The sequence below is a fragment of the Lepidochelys olivacea genome, assembly GCF_965140295.1.
Source record: "Lepidochelys olivacea isolate rLepOli2 genome assembly, chromosome: 24".
Lineage (NCBI taxonomy): Eukaryota > Metazoa > Chordata > Testudines > Cheloniidae > Lepidochelys > Lepidochelys olivacea.
Genome location: NC_140434.1, coordinates 1,993,673 through 2,016,103, shown reverse-complemented (window position 1 = coordinate 2,016,103; position 22,431 = coordinate 1,993,673). Strand labels below are relative to the sequence as shown.

The window sequence follows — 22,431 nt, the reverse complement described above, 5'->3', positions numbered from 1 at the left end:
CAACCTTGCAGAACCTGTGTGTGTGTGTGTGTGTATGAATGAATGTGTGAATAAATATGAGATTGAATGGAATGTTATAGCTATAACTAACTGCTTACTAGGATTCTTTCTGTATTCACAATAAATGTGGTATTTTGCCTTTTCCCCTTTAATAAGATCCGGCTGGTTTTTATTTTATTGGTATAACAGAAGGGACCTCGAAAGGTCGTCTAGTCCAGTTCCCTGCACTCATGGCAGGACTAAGTATTATCTAGACCATCCCTGACAGGTGTTTGTCCAACCTGCTCTTAAAAATCTCCAATGATGGAGATTCCACAACCTCCCTAGGCAATTTATTCCAGTGCTTCACCACCCTGACAGTTAGGAAGTTTTTCCTAAGGTCCAACCTAAACTTCTCTTGCGGCAATTTAAGCCCATTGCTTCTTGTCTTATCCTCCAACATAAAGAAGAACAATTCTTCTCCCTCCTCCTTCTAACAACCTTTCACATACTTGAAAACTGTTACCACGTCCCCTCTCAGTCTTCTCTTCTCCAGACTAAACAAATCCAATTTTGTCAATCTTCTCTCATAAGTCATGTTTTCTAGACCTTTAATCATTTTTGTTGCTCTTCTCTGGACTCTCCAATTTGTCCACATCCTTCCTGAAATGCGGCACCCAGAACTGGACACAATACTCCAGTTGAGGCCTAACCAGTGCAGAGTAGAATGGAAGGATTACTTCTCGTGTCGTGGCTTATTTTATTTTCACTTGTTATTTTCAGCCACCTCGTGGGGAGGGCGGGAGGGAAGGTATTTTGTTTGGGTAGCCAGCAACACTAGTGTTTATGCTGAAGCCGCTAGTGGGAGTATTTTACAACAGGAATATGCCTTGTTATGGAGGTAGAAATGTGTGCTCATGGAAGGTGGATATTTATTTGCCTTCTGGATGTGGGCATGGCATGAAATTTTCAAAAGCGTCTAAGTGATTTATAAACCGAAACCCTATTGTCAAAAGTGGCTGCTTAGGAGTCTAAAATAGCATTCTAACATTCAAAACCAGTCGGAGAACACTTCAGTCTCTCTGGTCACTCGATTACAGACCTGAAAGTTGCAATTCTTCAACAAAAAAACTTCAAAAACAGACTCCAATGAGAGACTGCTGAATTGGAATTAATTTGCAAACTGGATACAATTAACTTAGGCTTGAATAGAGACTGGGAGTGGATGGGTCATTACACAAAGTAAAACTATTTCCCCTTGTTTATTCCCCACCCCTCACTGTTCCTCAGACGTTCTTGTCAACTGCTGCAAATGGCCCACCTTGATTATTACTACAAAAGGTTCTGCCCCCACCCAGCTCTCCTGCTGGTAATAGCTCACCTTAAGTGATCACTCTGGTTACAGTGTGTATGGTAACACCCATTGTTTCATGTTCTCTGTGTATATAAATCTCCCCACTGTATTTTCCAGTGAATGCATCCGATGAAGTGAGCTGTAGCTCACGAAAGCTCATGCTCAAATAAATTGGTTAGTCTCTAAGGTGCCACAAGTCCTCCTTTTCTTTTTGCGAATACAGACTAACACGGCTGCTACTCTGAAACCTAAAATAGCATTGACTTTGATTGAGCCTTAGTCTCACAAGTGCGTAAGTCACTTTTGAAAATGGGACTTGACCTTCTAAATCGCATAGGGGCTTTTGAAAATTTGAACCTAGCAGCCAGATTTGTTAAGGTATTTAGGCACCTAAAGATGCAGATCGGCACCTAGCAGGATTTTCAAAAGTCCCGTCACTCCTATTGGGAGTGCTTAGGTAGCTTTTGAAAATTTTACCCATTGTCATTTGATGACATGACTAAGTATGGTTACAAAACACAAGATCGAGCTGGAATCCTGGCCCTATTGAACTCAATGGGAATTTTGCCTCTGATTTCAGGGGAGCCAGGATTTCACCTACATCTAGGTGAAATGTGCAGTGACCATTGGTAGGATCCAGCCAGTTTAAATGCCAAGGCCATTAAAATATGCGATCCATCCCCAGGGATGCTATAAAATTACAGGCAGGAAAGAAATGGATGTTTAGTTGCAGAGAATTTTTGGTCCCTTGCACGCTAAATTGTGAGCCAGTCATGCAGCTATGCCCCCTTTGCCCTTGGCATGACCTACCTGCATTCTGAGTCAAGACATGGGAGGAAAGCAGCCACTGCTGGGCTGCTCCTCCCTGTCCCACCCAGGTGGGCAAGAAGTTAGCAAGGGGATTAGGTATAGCCTTCTATCGTCCAACTTTCTGTACTTCTGTACGACTCAAAGAGTCGCCTACATTTATGGAGAATTCTGGCCTCTGCTGCTGAGATATTTTTGCCCTCTCCCTAAGAAAACTGTATCGATCACAGACCTCAGTCTCAGAAGCCAGACACACCAGACGTAGCGGTGCAATGTTCTTTTGCAGCGGTGTTTATGACTGAGGATCTAGCTCAACCTGGTGTAGCTCTGCACGCCAGCAGCCGTAAGCATTAACAAAGTTACCCATCAACATTCATGCAACGTCATAACAAAGTCAGAGACCCAACGTAAGTTTCGCCTCATGGAGGTAGAGGCGTGGAATGGGCGGGGAGGTTTTGGATCTTTGCTGCTGCTGTTGATCTGAAGGCAGGTGTTTCCCATTCTGCAGGAACCAGACAAGAATCAGTTTGTGCACCGCAGATGGCATCTTCCAAGTGGAAAAGGGTAGGAACTTCAAAGCTTGGCTTCTGCAGAAAGACCCCAAAATACCAGGACCTGAGATCACATCGTGCTCATGAATTGCTGGTGCCTTTGTTCTTTGTTCCCTCCAGAGTTTGGGTGTGCTGTAGGAGACACACACAACAGAGATAAAGATTTTGTGATGCACAGCTGGGCTGACCCATAGCCCCCTGAAGTCAATGGGAATCTTTCCTCTGACTTCCAGTCAAGGCAGGAGCCTGCAACGGTGGAACAATCACACTTTTGCACAAACGGGACAGAGCTCATATTTGCCACATCAATGCTTTGCATCCCTTCACATGAGCTTGTGAGTCTCTGCTGACATTATTAGCACTCTGCCAGCCAAATATTTCACAGTGAGTCACCTTCATTGCAGATTCAGCCTTCTCTTTGTTCCTAACTCAATCCCAAACCCTGATCCTGGGTTCTGGCTGAATTAACTATTTTTGGCCTATAACTGTTCATGATCACTCATCTATTATTTATTACTTGTGGCCTGTGATTGGTCATTTACATCCCATGGTATTGTTTCTGCTCCTTTACTTGACAACAGGCACTTTTAAAATGGGAGAATACCAAATACTGAATGCTAGTGCTAATTGGGAATTTTCCTTAAGAACATAAGAATGGCCAGACTGGGTCAGACCAAAGGTCCATCCAGCCCAGTGTCCTGTCTGCTGACAGTGGCCAATGCCAGATGCCCCAGAGGGAGTGAACCTAACAGGTAATGATCTAGTGATCTCTCTCCTGCCATCCATCTCCACCCTCTGACAAACAGAGGCTCGGGACACCATTCCTTACCCATCCTGGCTAATAGCCATTAATGGACTTAACCTCCATGAAGTTATCCAGTTCTCTGTTAATAGTCCTAGCCTTCACAAGCTCCTCAGGCAAGGAGTTCCACAGGTTGACTGTGCGCTGAGTGAAGAACTTCCTTTTATTTGTTTTAAACCTGCTACCCATTCATTTCATTTGGTGGCTCCTAGTTCTTATATTACGGGAACAATAACTTTTCCTTGTTCACTTTCTCCACACCACTCATGAGTTTATAGACCTCTATCCTATCCCCCCTTAGTCTCCTCTTTTCCAAACTGAAAAGTCCTAGCCTCTTTAATCTCTCCTCATATGTGATCCATTCCAAACCCCTCATCATTTTAAGTTGCCCTTTTCTGAACCTTTTCTAATGCCAGTGTATCTTTTTTGAGAAGAGGAGACCACATCTCAGTATTCAGAATGTGAGCGTACCATGGATTTATAGAAGGGCAATAAGATATTCTCTGTCTTATTCTCTATCCCTTTTTTAATGATTCCTAACATCCCGTTTGCTTTTTTGACTGCCGCTGCACTCTGCGTGGACATCTTTAGAGAACTAGCCATGATGACTCCAAGATCTTTCTCCTGATCAGTTGTAGCTAAATTAGCCCCCATCATATCGTATGTATAGTTGGGGTTATTTTTTCCAATGTGCATTACTTTACATTTATCCACATTAAATTTCATTTGCCATTTTGTTGCCCAATCATTTAGTTTTGTGAGATCATTTTGAAGTTCTTCACAGTCTGCTTTGGTTTTAACTATCTTGAGCAGTTTAGTATCGTCTGCAAACTTTGCCACCTCACTGTTTACCCCTTTCTCCAGATCATTTATGAATAGGTTGAATAGGATTGGTCCCAGGACCGACCCTTGGGGACAACCACCCTCTCCATTCTGAACATTTACCGTTTATTCCTACCCTTTGTTCCCTGTCTTTTAACCAGTTCTCAGTCCATGAAAGGATCTTCCCCCTTATCCCATGACAACTTAATTTATGAAATTTCTGAATGAGTTTTCAACAGAAAAGGCAGTTTTCTAATTTCCTAGGGGAAATTTCATCCATCAGGAAAACCAAAATCTAGTATTTCATTTTGGGCTGGCTCCACCCAAATTCAAATATTTTGTTGTTGAAATGACCCAAAACATTTTGTTTCAAATCAGTTGACCGTTCAACTGCATTTTCCTATGGTGGCAGATCCCCTCGTGGGACCTGGTGTTTGGATCTCTGTTACCCCCATTCACTCCGATAGACCGGGATCCCTGGATGGACTTACATCTCTTGTGATGCAACGCCATCTAGTGGTACGGTACAGCATGGGAGCCACATGACTGAAAGTGCATCATGGGAAATGTAGTCCTAAGGATGGAAATTCCAATTTTTTGCTTGACTCTTGGGAGTATCCTTTTCCATGAAATTCACCCCATCCAGTCTCATAAAAAATGTCCATTCCCCCTCACCCAGAGCCTGACTGTCCTCTCAAGCATACCCCCACCATCTGCCTGGCCCATGAGCCCCTACACCCACTCCTCCCAGGAGCCTGAGCCCTTACAGGAATCCCCCACCACCATTCCCTCTCAGGACTCCCTGCCTCGTCGACCCTGCCCTTACCCCTCCTTGCTGGTAAGTCTCAGGTCTGTCCATCCCACTTCCCGGTCCCTGGTGCTGAAAGGAACAGGAGCCTCAGTCACCCCGTTGGCACGTTGAGGACCCAGCACACCGTGTGAGACCCAGGTGCTGCACCTTTGTGCAAATTAACATTTGTGGCAGAGGATTATGCCAATTTACACCAGCTAAGGATCTGGCCCCCTGTGAGCAACGAAATACAACAGAGCAATTGAAAAGACTTCTCTTCATAGTCACCACCCTTAGGCCAGGTGCTATTTGCGGTGTTTGTTTTACCTTGTCGTATATGCAACAGGACCGTGACCACTATCCAAGCTTCAGTACACACAGGGATTGGCAGTGATGAGTTCTTTCTTGATCATCAGCTCAGCATCCGAATCTGGCAAGCTCGTAGTGTGTTTATATTTATTGCTGGATGATATCTGAAATAAATGAAAAAGCACATGAGGGTCTGTTCACTTTTCAAAGTGTGCAATGGCAAAGCACATGCTCCTTCCTTCTGTGTCAGCTTCTGTGACTCCATTGGAAAGCGGAATCCCACTTGGGAGATGGTACTGTGCTGATTTCAATGTCAAAGTTCTTAAAGCGAATTTAGGTTGGGACTTGGGCAGCTCACAGCAGGATGCTACGTTATCCAGATAAGTGTCACTAGACATACAGTATAACACAGCTGGTCTTGTATTTCATTCATTGGTGTGGGATTCAAGAGATTTGCTCAGATCACTTGAGAAGGCAGATCAGAAGTTTCTGTTCTCCCTGTCTCAGAACACGAGAACAAGGGGATGTTGAAGGAAGCAAAAAGGTGGGAAACTCAAAACTGAAAAAATGAACTACTTTTCCATACTGGAAGTGATTAAACTGTGGAACTCACTGCCACAGGAAGCCATTGAGACCAAAAACTTACCAAGATTCAAAAAGGGATTGGACATTTCTGTGCTTGTCAAGAATCTCCAGAGTTATCATAATTACTGACAGCCAAAATCTTGGCCAAGATATTAAACCTCCTGGATCAGGGCTTAAGGTCAATCTCTAACTATTAAAGACCAGGATGAGCGCTATGTGGGAACAGATTGTCCAATTTCTGCTTATTGCACTGTTCTTACACCTGCCTCTGCAGCAGCTGGTGCTAGCCACTGTCAGAGAGGGATACTGGGTTGGATGCACCTGGAGCCTGATCCAAACTGGCAATTCTTATGCTCCTACTTCCTGACCTCATGTTAGCATTGTGAGGATCAATCCATGACTGTCCATGAGCCACTCATGCATTACAATAATGGGGTCTTTGCAAGTGCCTAGATAGAAAACGCAGAATGATTCCAATTAATTCACTGCACTTTTCTAGCTCTGCTCTGCTCTGCTGTGGATTCCACACTATAATTGAGCCCCACAACCCTCTTGTGAGGTTGGGAAGGGTAACTCTCCCCTTTTACAGGTGGGGGAAACTGAGGCAAAGGGCGGTGACTTGCAACGTGCCAAGCCATGGTCAACAGCTGGTGGAAAGGAGTCATGTGTGAAGGTTCCCATCAAAGAAACAGTCACACGTGAAGGGGTGGGGCCAGCACAAGGCCTAAATTCTGCTGAAATGCCCCTTAATCCCTTAAAATTCCTAAATTCTAATCCCAGTTTACACTAGGAATTGAGGGGAATGTAGGCCTCATGCGGACCCCCCCATAGGGTGGCAAATTCCATCCTTTGTGATGACAATACAACCAGAGACTTGGATGATGGTTGCAAATGTCCCCACTGCATTCCTCCCGTCCCATGCGTATTTCCCCAGCAGCCAGGGGAAAGTTACCTTGGCAGGAGATGGCTCCTGCTGGAGCAGCTTCTTAAACTCACACTTCCGGATCCTCTCTGATTCGCAGCCCTTTCTGGCGTTTCCCTGGTAGCTGTCAATCATATCTGCGATGGCCTTGATGAGAGCAGACATTCCAGGATGATGGTGCAGATCCTGACAAAAACAGGGGGTAGGAAGGGATCACGATTCAACCCTTATGAATCGACGTTTGGGGGCTGGCTCTTGAGAGTCATTGTGGGTTTTGCTCAATGGGCAGTGGAGGTCAGAGGAGCAAACAAAAGAAACAGGATGGAAAATAATGCTGGAAATATCTTCATGATACGCTATAAATGAAAGGTTTCAGAGTAACAGCCATGTTAGTCTGTATTCGCAAAAAGAAAAGGAGGACTTGTGGCACTTAGAGACTAACCAATTTATTTGAGTATAAGCGTTCGTGAGTTACAGCTCGCTTCATCGGATGCATATAAATGAAAAGACTCTCTCTTCTGCGGCATTGAGCAAGATAAGTGGAAATAAAATGGATCCAGAGAGGAGTGACCAGAATTAGGAAATGCATGTTCTCTGTTCAAGGGCTGCGTGCAGACGACAGAACACAAAATGGTTTTCCCCTCCCATGAGAATTTTCGAGATTTCGAAAAAATATTCCCATCCCAAATCCGGACTGAAAGATGAAATCGCAAAAAAAGACTCATGGACCAATATTCTGGGGAAAACATTCAGACTGGAGCAACTGAAAAGTTTCAATTTTGTTTTGAAATTGACTGTTTATACTGGTTTTCCCTTTTTAAAAAAAAATCTATAAACTAAAATTTCAGAAGGAAAAGACATTTCCAACTGAAAAGTTGATTTTTTTTATTTAAAAAAGGTCAAAACAAGATACTCAATAAGTTCAATTTTTTTTCAAAATGTTTTCATATCAGGAGATTCATCAAAACCACCCCCTTTCCCGCAAACAGGGGACGAACTGACATTTTTGTCAGAAATTGTATCCGAGAAACCTTTCTGGAAAAAGTGTCGTCAGAAAGTTCCCCACCAATTCTATCTCAGGCCCTTCCCACTTTGCATCAATGCTGGGGCTGCAGGGGGGTCCCTTAACCCACACAGAATCGGCCAGTCCTGCCAGGCTGTCAGACCAGACCCTATCTTCTTCTCTGAAGCAGCCAGCAGTACTGATGGCATTTGAGGAGCACCCCCCTCACCCATCACAGGCCCAGAGAGCGGGATGCCCAGCTCCGTTCATGGCTTGATATTTCATGTGCCTGTTGCCTCTGCATTATGCAATGCCGCAGAAGAAAAGGCAGGGTATGACTCAGGCAACGTGAGTGAAGCTTAAACATTCTGCATGCAAGGCTGCAGCCCATGTTGCTCTTCCAACACTTATACTTTGTTGTCCTTTGATCTTTATCTCCCCTCACCAGCGCTTCCACTGGGGTTAAAAGGCATCTAATTCCCTTAGTATCTTCAAACCACTCGCACGGGTTTAACTAATCCCCTCTCACAACATCCCGGTCAGGAAGGTATTATTTTCCCCATTTTACAGGCTGGGAAACTGAGGCACTGAGAGGTGAAGTGACTTACTCAAGGCAGCACAATCAGTAGGTGTCAGAGCTAGAAAACAAACTCAGGAGTCCTGCCAAGTAGCCCTAGGCTCTGTGCACTCGACCTGGCTGTCCCCTCTGCTCAAAAAAGAAGCAGCTGCGAGTTACACAGGAAATTAGAAGCTTGTTTCAAGAGAGAGAAGCCCAGAGAGACTTACCCAGGTCACCAGTACACACCAGCCAAGAGCAGCAGACAGAAACGGCGACAGCAGCTCCGTTTGTGCAAACACAGTGCAGCTTCCCTTCCCGAGTAGGAGGAAGGTGATTTTTTCTCCTGGCCAAACCTGCTCTCCAGCTGCATCTCTCTGAATTGCTACACTTCGCGACGGCGCCCTCCCTCCTGATTAGACGTGGGGCAAGGTGTTTCAGATAGCACGTGGGGCAAAGGGGTTAAGGACGGTGTGTAGTGGGAGAGAAGCTAGTGATCTGAGATGTTTTGTGGATTAAGCTAAACCAGAAAAAGGCACTTTATTCTGCACTGAAAGTGTTGAGGTGGGGAGCTGTTCCAGAAAAGCTATTGTGCTTTAAATTGACATCCTCCCTTAATCCAGCTTAGCTTCCTTCTGTAGAAAAGCCCTTGGGCTCAAAGGGTGAAATTCCTCCTAGTACATACACACCGTTCTGATGCATAATTTAAATACCCCTTAATCCCATAGGGACTTCAGTGGTGCTGTGACATTGTTCTGGCCCTCAGCACAAGGGCGAATGATGTCTTCTTTGAACTGGGGTGTTCTTTTGCCCGTTGGTTCCCTAAGCCAGGGGTCCTTAACCTTTTTCTTGCTGAGCGCCCCCCCCACCCCCACCCCCACCCCCACCCATACACACTATAAAAACTCCACGGCCCAGTTGTCCCACAACTGTTTTTCTGCATCTAAAAGCCAGGGCCGGTGTTAAGGGGTAGTAAGCAGGGTAATTGCCCAGGACCCCACACCATAGGGCAGTGGTGGGCAACCTGCGGCCCACATGTGGCCCATCAGGGTAATCCACTGGCAGGCCGCCAGACAGTTTGTTTACATTTGCACGGCCACCTGCAGCTCCCAATGACCGCCGTTCGCCGTGCAAATATGAACAGACTGGCGGCCCGCCAGCAGATTACCCTGATGGCGCGGGCCGCAGGTTGCCCACCACTGCCATAGCAGGTACCACAAAGCTAAGCTGCTCAGGGCTTAGCTTCAGTCCCAGGTGGTGGGGCTCGGGGCCCCGGGCTGCAGTCCCATGGTTTTCTCCCCTGGGCCCTAGCAAGTCTAATGCCAGCCACATTAAAACCTGTTCACAGCCCCTCAGGGGGCCCTGGACCCCTGGTTGAGAACCACTACCCTAAGAGACCGAAATCCAGCATATGTTCAGACTTCCATCTGAAGCTCACAATGTGCTTCTACATTAACCACAGAACGAGTAACAGCAGGCACACTCGTGGGCAGGCAGCGTCACCAACCCTTGCAGTCTTATTCCAAGCTCTTCGGGGTTTTACCTGCAGTCCCACTGTGACACAGAAACCCTCTGGCAAAGGGACCCCTCTCACCTCAGACCTGGCACACACGTTCCACCAAACACACGCCTTGCAGGACAGCGAGTAACAGTGAGGTGTTGCCAGAAAGTGCGTAACTTGTTCATAATCATTCCGAGATGTTGGCATGGGTAACATTGAAGGCAGAATGCAGCTACATTGGTAGTGCGCTTTCTGGACTTGGAGTAAAAAAGAAATGATTAATCACCTGGCCCATCCGGGCAAGGCGGACTTGTCGCCTCGTCCTGTCTGCCTGGTGATGCACTGTAAGACAGAATTGTTTAGCCTTGCGCAAGACTGACCCTTTGAATGGGAGACAATCAGAGACATCCACAAACAGCTGAAAGCACTTAAAGTTGAAAAAGAAACTTGACAAGAAGACAGGGGTTCGACCTCTCTGTGATCAGAGACAAACGGTTGTTTTCAGTGTAATAGGTGTCAGGAAGGGCCCTGCCAGGGCTGCGTCCACTCACTGGCAAACCCCCTGGAGGAGCAGAGGGTGGTTCGTGTACGCGTGGACCCTGGCTTTTCTGAAATCAGCCACAAAAGACTGAACTTTCGGGGGGAAATCTTCTTTGGTAGCTGGGAAAGGCAACTGCTGATAAACATGGAGGCGGGCGGGTGTGCATCTTTATGTTTTCTTTCGTACGGTAACCATGTGTGTCTGCCACTCTCTCTCAGTTCTGGTTATAGCCTTATTCTGACTTTAATAAACCTCCTCTTGGTTTATTAGAAGTGCTCACAAGGGCTGTGTGTTTTACGGAGCGGGGGTTTAAGGTAAAAACTGGCAAACTGGGGGACAGTTTGGGGGCAGAGAAGTTGGAATTTCTGTGAGTAGCCAGAGTCAGGGGCCGGATATCGCAGGGGAAGGACTCAAGGGACGCGGGGACTGGGATGCAGCTTTTGTTAACCTCCAAGGTGAAGTGCGGGCTGGCCGAGCCCCCAGGAGAGGGCTGGAGCTGACAGTCACCACAGGAAAAACTCCCTCTTGCTGGAGCAGGGGTAACAAAGTGACTCAGAGGCACAGAACGGTCACACCCACTTCCTGGAGTCAAGTAATGACAAAAGAATCTCAGCTTTTAATTTGTTTAAAAAGTAAGCTTCCCGTCTTCACGGCTGCAGAGCACAACTGGAACCTATGGCTCAAGAACCGGAAAATGACTATAAATCACCCAAGATTTTATTACTCGTTCTTAAATCTCGCGATTTATTAAGCCAATCTTGAGATTTTTTTAGAGCCCGACTCATGATTTTTGACCACAGGGGGTTGGCAGTGCTGGTCACACCTGTGCAGGCAGGTCCGCGCCGATTTGCTCTTTGCTTGTAGGCACAAGCTTTTAGTGCCGCTGTCACACCAAAATTAAACTTACTAAGCCGTCGAACCTGGAGCTGGGTGAATCATGGGACTTTCGGTTTGTTGACCGACTAATCCAATGTGGCTGGTGGCTTCATTTTTAATTTTATTTTTTCTTATTATTATTATATTTGTTCATAGTTTCATGGAATTTAAGGCCAGATCATCTTAGGGTGACCAGATGTCCCGTTTTTATAGGGACAGTCCCGTATTTTGGGACCTTTTCTTTTATAGGCACCTATTACCCCCCACCCCCCGTCCTGTTTTTTCACAGTTGCTGTCTGGTCACCCTAAGTCTTGCCCTCCTGTATATCACAGACTGTTCTATTTCACCCAGGTACCCACTATTACACCCAAATTTCAGGTGGCTCAACACACCACTGGAGGTTTTTAAGACCAGGTTGGACAAGCCCCTGCCAGGCATGGTCTAGGTTGACTTGGCCCTGCCTCAGTGCAGGGGCTGGATTTGATGACTTTGCAAGGTTCCATCCAGCCCTGCATTGCTATAATTTCAGACCCCAGGAAATTAAACTGTGGGCCCCACAGGCAGAGAACAGGAGAGACCACGGTTCCTGCAATGCCCAAAACCCCTGCAATGGCAGGGAACCGATTAGGTGAGAAAATGTTGGCCGGGAGGGACGGCACTACTCCAGATCTTGGACGTGTTTCCGTCTGGGCGGTTGGTTTACTGTGGACACAGGCAGGCTTTTTGCAAACTTCAGATCCAGGTTTGGATTCCACCCCCTCCTCCCTCTCTCCTCGCCGCCCCACCAGAATTCAGGCGTGTTTCATTGGAGCTGAAGAATTCATCCAGGGAGCAGAGACATGGTCAGGCATTGACGGGGATGGACTTCTGGAGGCCGGTGATGACAAGAGGCTGCTGACTTCAGCAGCAGCGTTGGGGGCCAGCAGGACGAGGAGACACGGATTAGCTTCAGACCCAAATACGGGAGAACCTCTGAGTTCCGAACACCTCAGGCATGGAGCTTGTTCATCACTCTGAACAAAACCTTCTGGCTGCTCTTTCAAAAGTTTGCAACTGAACATTGACTTAAAACAGCTTTGAAAATTTGCGATGCAGAAGATGCTTTTAAAATGCTGCTTTCCCTTACTTTTTTAGTAGCTTATCGTTTAACTCAGCCCTGTCCTGTATTTGCTTTTTTTTTTTTTTTCCTTCTGTCTCTGCTGCTGCCTGATTGCGTCCTTCCAGTTCCAACTGAGGTGTGTGGTTGACTGGTCAGTTCGTAACTCTGAGGTTCGTTCTACTGTGAAACCTTTGCAGGGGAGTAAGGCTAAAGCAGGCGCTGCCGGAGCAGAAAATTGGAGCTACACAAGCTGAGCACGTGGTTCAAACACAGACTCTGTCCCTTTATTTACAATTCTTTATAGACTTGGCTCTGGGCTCCCTTTCGAGGGCTGCAAGTATATTGTACCTGCCCCATCCCAGACAGAGCACACAAAGACCTCAGCTCAGCAATGCTTCCATCCCTGAGTCCACACTTCTAGCCCAGTGGATCTGATAAGAAAATGCACAGCGCTGAATTTCAGTGGAATCTAGAGATTAGAGGAGGGGGCGGGGCTGATAGTCAGGACTCCTGGGTTCTACTCCTAGATCTGGAAGGAAAGTGCAGACTAGGGGTTAGAGAACAGACGGGGAGTTAGGACTCCCTGGTTCTATTCTTGCCTCTTTCATTTGTTTGCTATGTAATCTTAAGAAAGTCAGTGACCCTGAGTTTACTTCTCTGTAAAGTAGACCTACATCCCAGCAAGCGTGTAGGATTAATTAACCGTTCACAAATTTCTGTGAGCTCATCAGCTGAGGTGTAAAGCAAGAGGAGCTTGTCTGTCACATGTTTTTTCCTGGCTAGCCCGCGTCCTTAATTACGCCAAGTTTGTTTTGCTGATTTCTCAGCTTTGTAATTAAACAGACGAGGAAAGCTGGAAACACTCAGTGCCTGATCCTGCATCACCACTGGTCTTCAGGCCACAGGGTTTAAGTGAGCCTTAAATGAGTCATAAACCCTCTGCCCAGGACTGAATTTCACCCAAATATAATAAAAAATATTATTGCTATGGGCCACATTCTCCCCTGCAGCAAGATATGCCTGGTGCAAGGTGGAGAGGACAGTCAGGAGCCAGTTATCTCCCTTGAATTCTCATGCTGCCCCAGACCCAGCCTTGACATAAATTAGAGCAGTCTAGGGGCTGCTCTAATTAACCACAGCTGGCTATGGTCTCTAAGGGCCAGATTTTTTAAAGTATTTAGGTACCTAGGAGAATTTTCAAAAGCAACAAGGTGCCTAAAACCCATTGAAATCATGGGGTGTAGGTGTTTGGGCAATCGGCACAAGAATTTGCTCTGTTGGTCTGAGTCCAGCTCAGAATTTCAACAGGGGAATTCTCAACTGGCTAGATGCAGCCAGATTGCTTCCCCCGTGCATTGCCCAGCAGACAGAACTGGGGCTGAGAATCCAACCTGCAACATTTAGGAGTCAAAATATATCTCTCTATATACTAAGCACATGAGCAGAGCCGGCTCCCTTGGCCAGCACCCTCGGCTTTCAAGAGCCGCGCGCGTCATTCACCAGGCTGGTGGCGCTCAGTGTTTATAATGCGGCCACTTCTTGAGGGTTTTACGGATGTGCTGCCCAGGAGAAAGGGTGTTGCTGACGTCCCCGTGGGCCATGAGGAGGTAATTAGAAGACAAGTAGCCATTCTCAACGGCGAAGTGGAGCAGGTGCTTCAAAGCTTTCCAGGCCGCAGCGTTGGGAGACCTTCCTGAAAGAGACCAGGAAGGGATTTGGCTCAGAGAACCTGCCCGGCTTCACCTCCTGGGGGCTGACATGGGACAGGCCCCATGAATCAATGTAACTTTTTCGGAGCAGGTGCTCAGGAGAGAGATGGGGAGGATGGACTGTGGAGACCTGGGCGAGGCTGTAGCGCGTCCCCTTGGGTTCATAAGGAGTGTAATCACCCAGCCAGCTCGTCCATCCCACCCCCCACAAGCGATTCAGAGGGCTATGCACGGGTCATGGGGAGGAGGTCTGGAACGCAGGACAGGTGCCAGACTAATGGAAAGGACCAAGTAAGCAGACATCCTGGGAGCCTTTAAGAAAGCTGCCCCCACGCCAGCGATGTCCTGACCCTTTTGGCTTGTGGCTGCACATGAGCTGGGCTTAAGCTCTTTGTGTTTGTACAGCACCTAGCACCATGGGTGGAGGTCACTTCTCATGCGTTAGGCCTGATGCTGTCTCCCAGCATGGGGCTGAACTTGACCTATGGCTCGGAAATCTCAGATCAAAAGCTCTACGCCCTGTATCAATTCCTATTGAATTGTAAAATGCCCAGATCAATTGAACAAAATCTCCACAGCCACTGGGAGCATCCAACTTCTGGAGTGACCCTATTTCCAAGTCTCTGAGCCATGGGAAAACGGTAGCCAAGAAAGACGCTTACCTGTAAAGTCGCCTATAAAGGCAATGCCTAGAGAGATATCGTTGAAACCATAAGTGTGAGCACCTTCTGAATGCCAGCCTCTGCCTTCATACACCTTTCCATCCTCACCAATCAGGAAGCTGCAGGGATGGGAAAGGAAATGTTTCTAATCCAAAATTTGCCATCCATACGAGGCTGAGGTTTTCACCTTAAGGCTGCCTAGAGATCCAGACATCTAATTGCCATTCATTTTAACCAGAATTCTACCTTTATACCTCCACCCATCACCCTGCTATCATTAGTATCCAAAGAGCAAAAACAGCTTTGGAGGATCGCAGCTTAAAGCCACAGCAAAGGCAGATTTGCAGGTTAGGATCTGAAAAGCAGAACTGGGCAAAAGTTTCTGAACAAGTTTCTGAACATTCTATGAAGAGAAACATAATTTTTTTTTGTAACGTCATCAAAATATTTTCATAGAAATGCGTGGGGATTTTCTACCCACCCTAGAGTTGCTTGGAATTTTGTTGTCGATTGATGTATTTTGATATTATTTTAAAATTCTGAAATGTCAATAAAAATACTTTTTTTGGAAAATTCCCACTAATTTGTTTGTTTGTTTGTTTGCATTCACCAGCTCTGCAAGTGAAACATTCATTTTCTTTGCAAGTGTTTTCTGGGTGAGGGGGGTGGGGGGTGGATCTTTATTCTTGAGGGTAGATCCAATGCTTTTTTTAAATAACAAAAACACTAAATGAGTTGAATCATTTGTTATAGAGTCATGCTGATTAGTTAAAAAAAATACGACCAACATTTCCAAAGTTGGGAGCTCACAGTAGCTTATTTATCTGCCTAAACATGGATTTTGGTGCCTAATTCTAGGGTTCCACATTTGAAAACATTGGCCTACATTATCCAGATTTCTCATGCTTTTTCCTCATCTCTTGACCAGAATCAGCTTGAATGAAAAGCTAAAGCTACTGCATAAAGCTGGTTATGTGCATTAGCTACAAGACTGAGCATGTGCTAATCGGTGCTATCTTAGACCCTGACCCTGCAAAGGTTTGACGTATGTGCATGCCTTCATGCACGTGAGTAACGGCTTGATGCGAGTGCCCATGCCCGCGTTTCTGCTGGATCAGGCCAAAGAATGTGCTCTTGCCTCTTACTTGTAGGCAATGTTGCACCAGCCCTTGTTGTTCATGTGGTAATGCTGGATATTCGTCATCTGCTGGTTGCATTCCGCACGCGTTTTGCAGCTGCCGCCGGCCGTGTGGAGCACAATGACGTATCCAGGCTGCACTGACTTGAGAGGCGATGAGCAGTTGGCGGGTCGGCCGCCCCACTTGCCTGGGGTGACAATGTGAAGGCAGAAATACCCTGGAGGGAGAGAGAGAAAGATGAACCAAAGGGATGCAGCCGCCATCAGCCTCTGTGCCGGCAGCGCTCTCTGAACATCTCGGATGTCCCCATGCTCCTTTGCTCCCTCCAATTCCCTGACATAAAACCCCGCTGTAAGTAACCGACATTTCAGTGACTGTCACTTCCAAAGTGTTTAAGACACCCCTACTATCCTTCCTAACTGCTACATTCTGGGCAGCTTCTCCTTTGTATAACTTTGTGCCACGTACCAGGCTTAACAGAGCTGCATTACTATTCCTGCTTTAGGTTAGGAGAAACTGAGGGCAGTGAAGTGACTTGGTCTCGGTCAAACACCGAGAAACTGGTAGAGACAAGTACAGAACCCACTTCTGCTGGCTCCAACCCCAACACTCTGCCTGCCCATGCCAAGTAACGGAAAGCATTGTAAGTAAGATAAACCCCAGACTCACCCCATGAGACAGCACACAGAGCACAGAGGAATGCAGCCAGCCTGAACATCCTGTGAGGCCTTCAGTTAAAATCTCCAAGCAAGAAGCATGACAGTGACCTGGAAACAAATCTGCACTTTACACCAGGAGAAAAAAATTTCTAGGGCTTCAAGAAGCAACATTAATGCAGGGAAAGAAACTGACAAACGATGAAGTCCAAAACACAGAGCCACATTGTTGGTGGCGTGGCTGGATGGACATCAGTGAAGTTACACCAGGGATGGATTTTCCCCCTCTTGTGTTTCGCCCCTGATTGTAACCTAGAATTCGGGTGTGCACGGACAGCCAGCTCAAGGCCCAGGCTTCACTTCCACCCTCAAAACAGGGCTTGAGTGATGCATGGACCATCTGCCAGTGGGAGAATTCCCCCCACCCCCAAGTTCCCAAGCCGATGCAAGTGAGATTATAGCTAGTGAAAATAATGCTGATGTTTGTGATTTGCTGTATGGACCAGAGGTACCTATGGGCATCCAAAGACATAAGACATGACAAACATTAATGGCAACAGGACCTAGGTATATTCCTAGGGCTAGAGAAGAAAACAACTCTATCAACCCAACAGCCTTCCTGTGGTTAAACAACCAACCCACATGCCCACCTCCATCAGGGTAGGATTTCCCCCCTCGTGTGTTTCAGTCTGGCTTGGCAGGATGCTAAGAATGCACCAGGACATAGTTTGGAATGCTAGTTATTAATGGTATTATGGTAGCACCCAAAGGCTCCAGCTGTCATCAGGAACCTTCTGTACTAGGAGCTGGTCAAACTCATAGGAAAACCCAGTCCCTGCCCTTGGGCCCTGCTTTATAAAGGTATTTAGGGGTTCTCAGCTCCGCGTTGCGACACCTCCCTGACTTCGGAGCCTCTGCCTCACTTTCAACAGCCAGTCAAAAACATTAGAAGAACAATTTGGGGAACATTTGCAAAATGTCAACGTTGTTTGTGTTCAGCAGGATTCGGAGTAGATTCATTTTCTATTTTGGGGGCAACATTTTTCATGGCACTGTGAAGCAAATTGTTACTGAAATGTACCCAAAACCTGGCTTCTGATCAATAAACATTCCTAAAGCAATTCTGACTTGTGAAAATGTTCACAACAAAAGAGAAACTTTCAATAGTCTCGACCGCTTGAAAACAGCTCTAATCACAGCCATAGAAATAAACCCTTGGCAAGGAGCCTGTGCGATCAGCTTTCGTGAATGTGACCAGGAGTTCTGCAAAGTTTAGAGGGCCAGTTTTCGGAGAGGACAGATGCCAGAGCTGATGGCTGTCCTCTCCGATGGGGATCTCGATATGGAATTACACTGTTGAAACAAATGCACAATTTCGTTAGTACCTGTGGAGGGGAAAGGGCGGATTCTCTAATCTGACTTCAAGTTTTCTCTCTCTCTCTCTCTCTAAGTATCAGGTTGAGCTGCATGTTTGGAATCAGGGCAGCGCCTAACCCCACAAACCCAACTTCCCGATTCTCTGGCTCATCCTCCCAACCCTGCCTTAGTTCATTCCTTCTTGCTGGTGACTCAGGCGCTCCCCACCCACTCTAGGCCCTTATTGGGCCATTGTTACATGGCATGGCAGCACCCTGCTACTTGTAATGCGTTTATCCTCCCCACCCTGTTGCGAGGGGGGGCCGGGCTCTCAGCTCCATTGCCCAGAAGAGGAAGTGAGGCCCAGAAAGACTAAGTGACTTGCCCCGGGTCAGGCAGGAAATCTGTGCCAGAGCAGGGAGCTGGACTAGGGTCTCCTGAGTCCTAGGCTTCCCCTCTTACCATTGCACCCTCCTTCCTAGCCAGTCAGCACCACACCAGCTCCATAGGGATTGAACCGGTGAGCTCCAGAACTAAAGGCAGGAGCTAAGGTTTCCTAGCTGCTAGGGTTGTAAGAGAGGCCTGTCCTCCATGGATCAGACCTGGAGGGCCGGGCCCTGGAATGAGTGTCAATTTTGAAACAAAAAGTCATTTTGAATCAGCAAAGTGGAAATTTTCATTTTGAAAATGCCAGAACAAAACATCTCAGCAACTTTGACACTTTTCTTTTCAACCCTTTTTCTGGTCAGGAGATCCAGGGAAACCGCCCCTGATTGGAAACAGCTTCTGTGTCGACCAATCGGCATTTTGTCACCCCCAAAAAAGATTGTTGAAAAATTCTGGCCCAGTTCTACCCCTTGGTTCAAACACCAGGTCCAGTCCTCCAGAGCAGAGTTCTCACCTCGAGACCCAGCCAGCAGTCGGACGCTTACAGGGCGTGAGCCTGTATTCTGGGGCGTTTGCAACACCCCAGATAAAATCCTGCATCCCAGAGTAAATAGGCAGCCAGAGGAGTCTGCAGCGGGGAGATGACCCTGACTCCTACGGGCTCAAGTCCCCAGAAAAGTTGGGCCTCCCCCATGTTCTTCAACCACTTTCTGACTCTCAGCAAGGTAGACAGAAGACTCGGTAACTGGTGCAAATGTAACCAGCTGTACTTAGGCGGACAGCAGGGAATGAGCCCTTGTGACCTACAGAGTTCAAAGCATGAGATACTGCAGCTTTGGCGAAAGGGTTAGCAACCGCTGGCTCTTACATGAACCGGCCACTAGAGGGGACAGAGCCCTCCCTCTGGCGTGAGTTATTACACGGATATACCACACAAGGTGCAGTCTGAACGGCTCTATCCCTTGTGACAGCAACCCTGAGGCCTGCTTGAGCCAGGACAGAAAGGGTGGGGTGGAAATGCCAAAGCAAAACAAAGAGCAAGGGAACAGCAAAAAAGCTTCTAGTGTTTACCTGGGTCTGGCTCGAACTCCCTGAGTCTTCATTCTGCAGGCACAGAGGGATGTGTCTCTTTTTATTGGCTGTGGACATGAGGGAGAAAAGAGATGTTGAAACAGCACTGGAAGGAAAAAGTCCCTTGGCCAGGAAACGGTGCGTTGTGATTCAAGAGAGGAGGGTGAGAGCCGGGACGTGCACACGGCTGGAAACACCGGCTTTGGCGTGGGCGTGGACCATGATGTCATGGAACGGAGCTCAGACGGGGGTTTTCTGGCTGGAACAGAAACAATTAAATGCCATTCAGTGCAAGGAGCTATATTTATCCTTGAAAAAATAGGGGGTATTTGGGAAGGGTTTAATCAGCTTATAAGAGAAAAATTCCTCCTTCAAAAAGAGGAAGAAAATGTCTGTTATTTTGCCTGCTTGTTAAAGGCATTAATGAGGGGTGTAACAAAATACCGGGAGATTCAGTAGGCATCAGGAAACAAAGAAATTATAATCGTCTATGAATCTTCATCGGTCTTTTAGTGCAATGGATCTTTAGAAACACTCCCAGATACAGTCACTTTTACCCAACTGCACTTTCAAAGATTTCAGATGCTTTGGCACAATTCATCCATTTTGGCCAAGATAACGCCACCAAGTGGGGGCTCAGACCTCTCCCGCCGCTTCCCCCTTCCGGGGAATCCCCATGTTACAGGTTTGCAGGAATACGGTCACAAACCCAGCTCTATCTCTGAGCTGGGTTGAGGCGGGCGGCCCAGACACGGCAGGAGAGGGAGGAAGCTTTAAGCCGCCCCCTGATCACACCCGCTCAGCCCCAGGCCAGTCCCTTGGTACAGAACACAGCAGTCTGAGGGCTGCTCTAAACTGCACTCACTGCCCACTAACGCAGCCAGAGATCACTGAGGTGCAGGGGTGCCCTGGCCACACACCCTTTTCCTCAACACCAGCAGCTAGGAAGGGCTTAACACAGGTGACACCGTGAGAGTTAGCACCCGAGGGTTCCTGGATGCAGGGCAACTCCTCCTCTGGCTGGACCTGGCCCTTCCTGCTCAAGAACAGAGAGGGCTCCATTGGGCTAGGGTGACCAGGCATCCCGAGATGATAGGGACCATCCCAATATTAGGGGGTCTGTCTTACATAGGACCCTATTTCCCCCTCCCCCGTCCCAATTTTTCACGCTTGCTCTCTGGTCACCCTACATTGGGCTCTTGTGTAAGGGAGGCCAAAAGGGCTCAGGAGAAGACCTCTGGGCCCTGATCAAAGGACCTACACAAGAGAGGAGCTTTAATGTTTCCCTTGTAAGTCACACTGCGCTGAGCACATCCGGCCCCGTGTCAAAGCTATTAACAGAGGCCCTCTGAGAAGCACCGCCCCGCTGTATCTTACCACCAGGCGGCAGCAGAAACTTACAGAAAGTTGCCTTCTGCTAGGGGCTGCCACCACCCACCCCCGGGGTCTGTCCTGTGTCAGTCACCTCCCGTTCATGCTACAATACTGGGAAATGAGCCTGGACTCTGAGTCAGGGCTGGGGCCCAGCCTGAAACAGCAGCTGTGTTTCCAGTCATGTTTTCCCCACTTGCATTCATGTTCTTTTCAGTGGCAACTAGATAATGCATTAAAAGCAGCACTTCACATAGTAATAATAAAGGCAGAATGGGGAGAAAGAGAGAGGATAGATAGATAGATAGATAGATAGATAGATAGATAGATAGATAGATAGATAGATAGATAGATAGATAGATAGAGGGGGTGTCTGGGGATAGATAGATAGATAGATCAGGGGCCAGCACCTGCACCCAGTGACACTGGTGTCACTCCAGAGTCACTCTGCTTAAGTCAGTGGGGTTATTCTGGATTTACAATGATGTAAATGAGAGTAGAATTTGGCCCTTTGCCTGCACTGGGGATGTAGCAGGCCTGATTTGAACCCGTGTAAGTGAGATGAGACTCAAGCTGTGAAAGGCCATGCTTTGCACCCTTTTCTACCCCATTTCACCCCTTGAAGGGACCGCACAGAACCACATGAGGAGCTTCCGGCCCAGTTCTGCCCAGGGCTGAGCACACTGTGGGACTTGAAGGCACTCAGCACCCTGCAGGATTGGGCCCTCCGTTGCCCTAGGCAGGGTGAGGTGATGGCGGGTCTGACTCTCTGTAGCCCAGCACCTCGTGCAGTCATTTGCACCCATGGAAAGCGGGAGTGAAACCTTATCAGGCAGTGGTGAAGTGGGCCTGGGATCTCTGCGATTTATTGACCTGATCCAAACACCACTGAAGGTTGGGAAAAATCTGAATCCATGTTTGCATCCAAGCTCCGCAGCCCTTGACTGGCAACCAAGGCTTTGACACCCATGCAAGCCAGGGCACCGTTATTAGCCCCATTTTATAGGTGGGGAAACTGAGGCAGGGAGCCATTAAAGCGACTTGCTCAGCAGCAGCACAGAAAACCAGAGCCAGCTGTAGAAACCAGACATTCTGAGGCCCAGATCTGTGACCTTAACCAAAGAACCGCCCTTCCCTCCACAGCTGTGCAGTCCCATAGCATGGAGTGAAGGAGGGGAGCGCCTTCCTGACCCTACCTGGATCTCTGTTCATGCCCTGAAGCATGAGGGCTGGTGACCCATATTTTTTTATTCTAGCAGATGCTGGTCTCATGATTCTGGTGAACATTGGATCCATTTCCGAATGGGGCGAGGCAACATTCCTCGACAGTCCCCTGTGGCAATGAACTTCACAGGATAATTGCGCAGTGTGTAAAAGACTCATCTCCTGGTGTCTATTTTTGTCATCTGCTAATTTCATCAGCTTCTCGCTAAGGGACGTGTGTTGTTCTGTTGCCACTTAGGCCGGGTGGGGCCCTGAGCCCTTTTCTACTCTGCACCGAAGGAAGCAAGAACAGTGACAAGACATTACTAGGGCCTGATTCTCAGTTACACCCCCTGTAAGTCACTGCGGCAGGAAAAAG

At 47.6% G+C, this 22,431-nt stretch overlaps 1 protein-coding gene and 1 long non-coding RNA gene across 2 annotated transcripts; both read right to left on the bottom strand.

Annotated features, from left to right (window-relative positions):
* Positions 1-2,116: 2,116 nt before the first annotated feature.
* LOC311512077 lies at positions 2,117-8,848 on the bottom strand. Its single transcript, XR_014709388.1, has 4 exons — positions 8,711-8,848; positions 6,952-7,107; positions 5,433-5,578; positions 2,117-2,823 (listed from the first exon to the last, which is right to left on the bottom strand). It is a non-coding gene; the product is annotated as an uncharacterized lncRNA (long non-coding RNA).
* A 3,912-nt stretch (positions 8,849-12,760) lies between these two features.
* Positions 12,761-19,636, bottom strand: LOC311512309 (peptidoglycan recognition protein 3-like). The gene is made up of 5 exons (XM_084613457.1): positions 19,479-19,636; positions 16,678-16,775; positions 16,015-16,225; positions 14,870-14,988; positions 12,761-14,191 (listed from the first exon to the last, which is right to left on the bottom strand). Exons 2-5 carry the CDS (start codon positions 16,724-16,726, stop codon positions 14,013-14,015), a joined length of 558 nt encoding a protein of 185 aa, XP_084469583.1. The 5' UTR covers positions 16,727-16,775; positions 19,479-19,636; the 3' UTR covers positions 12,761-14,012.
* Positions 19,637-22,431: the final 2,795 nt, after the last annotated feature.

Excerpts from the sequence above, each read along its gene's own strand:
- LOC311512309 (XM_084613457.1), bottom strand. The coding sequence starts at position 16,726 with ATGTTCAGGCTGGCTGCATTCCTCTGTGCTCTGTGTGCTGTCTCATGG. Across the intron at positions 16,226-16,677 it reads TCTGTGTGCTGTCTCATGGG|GGTATTTCTGCCTTCACATT; the intron begins GTGAGTCTGGGG and ends CTCTCCCTCCAG. Across the intron at positions 14,192-14,869 it reads CTTTATAGGCGACTTTACAG|GAAGGTCTCCCAACGCTGCG; the intron begins GTAAGCGTCTTT and ends GGTCTCTTTCAG.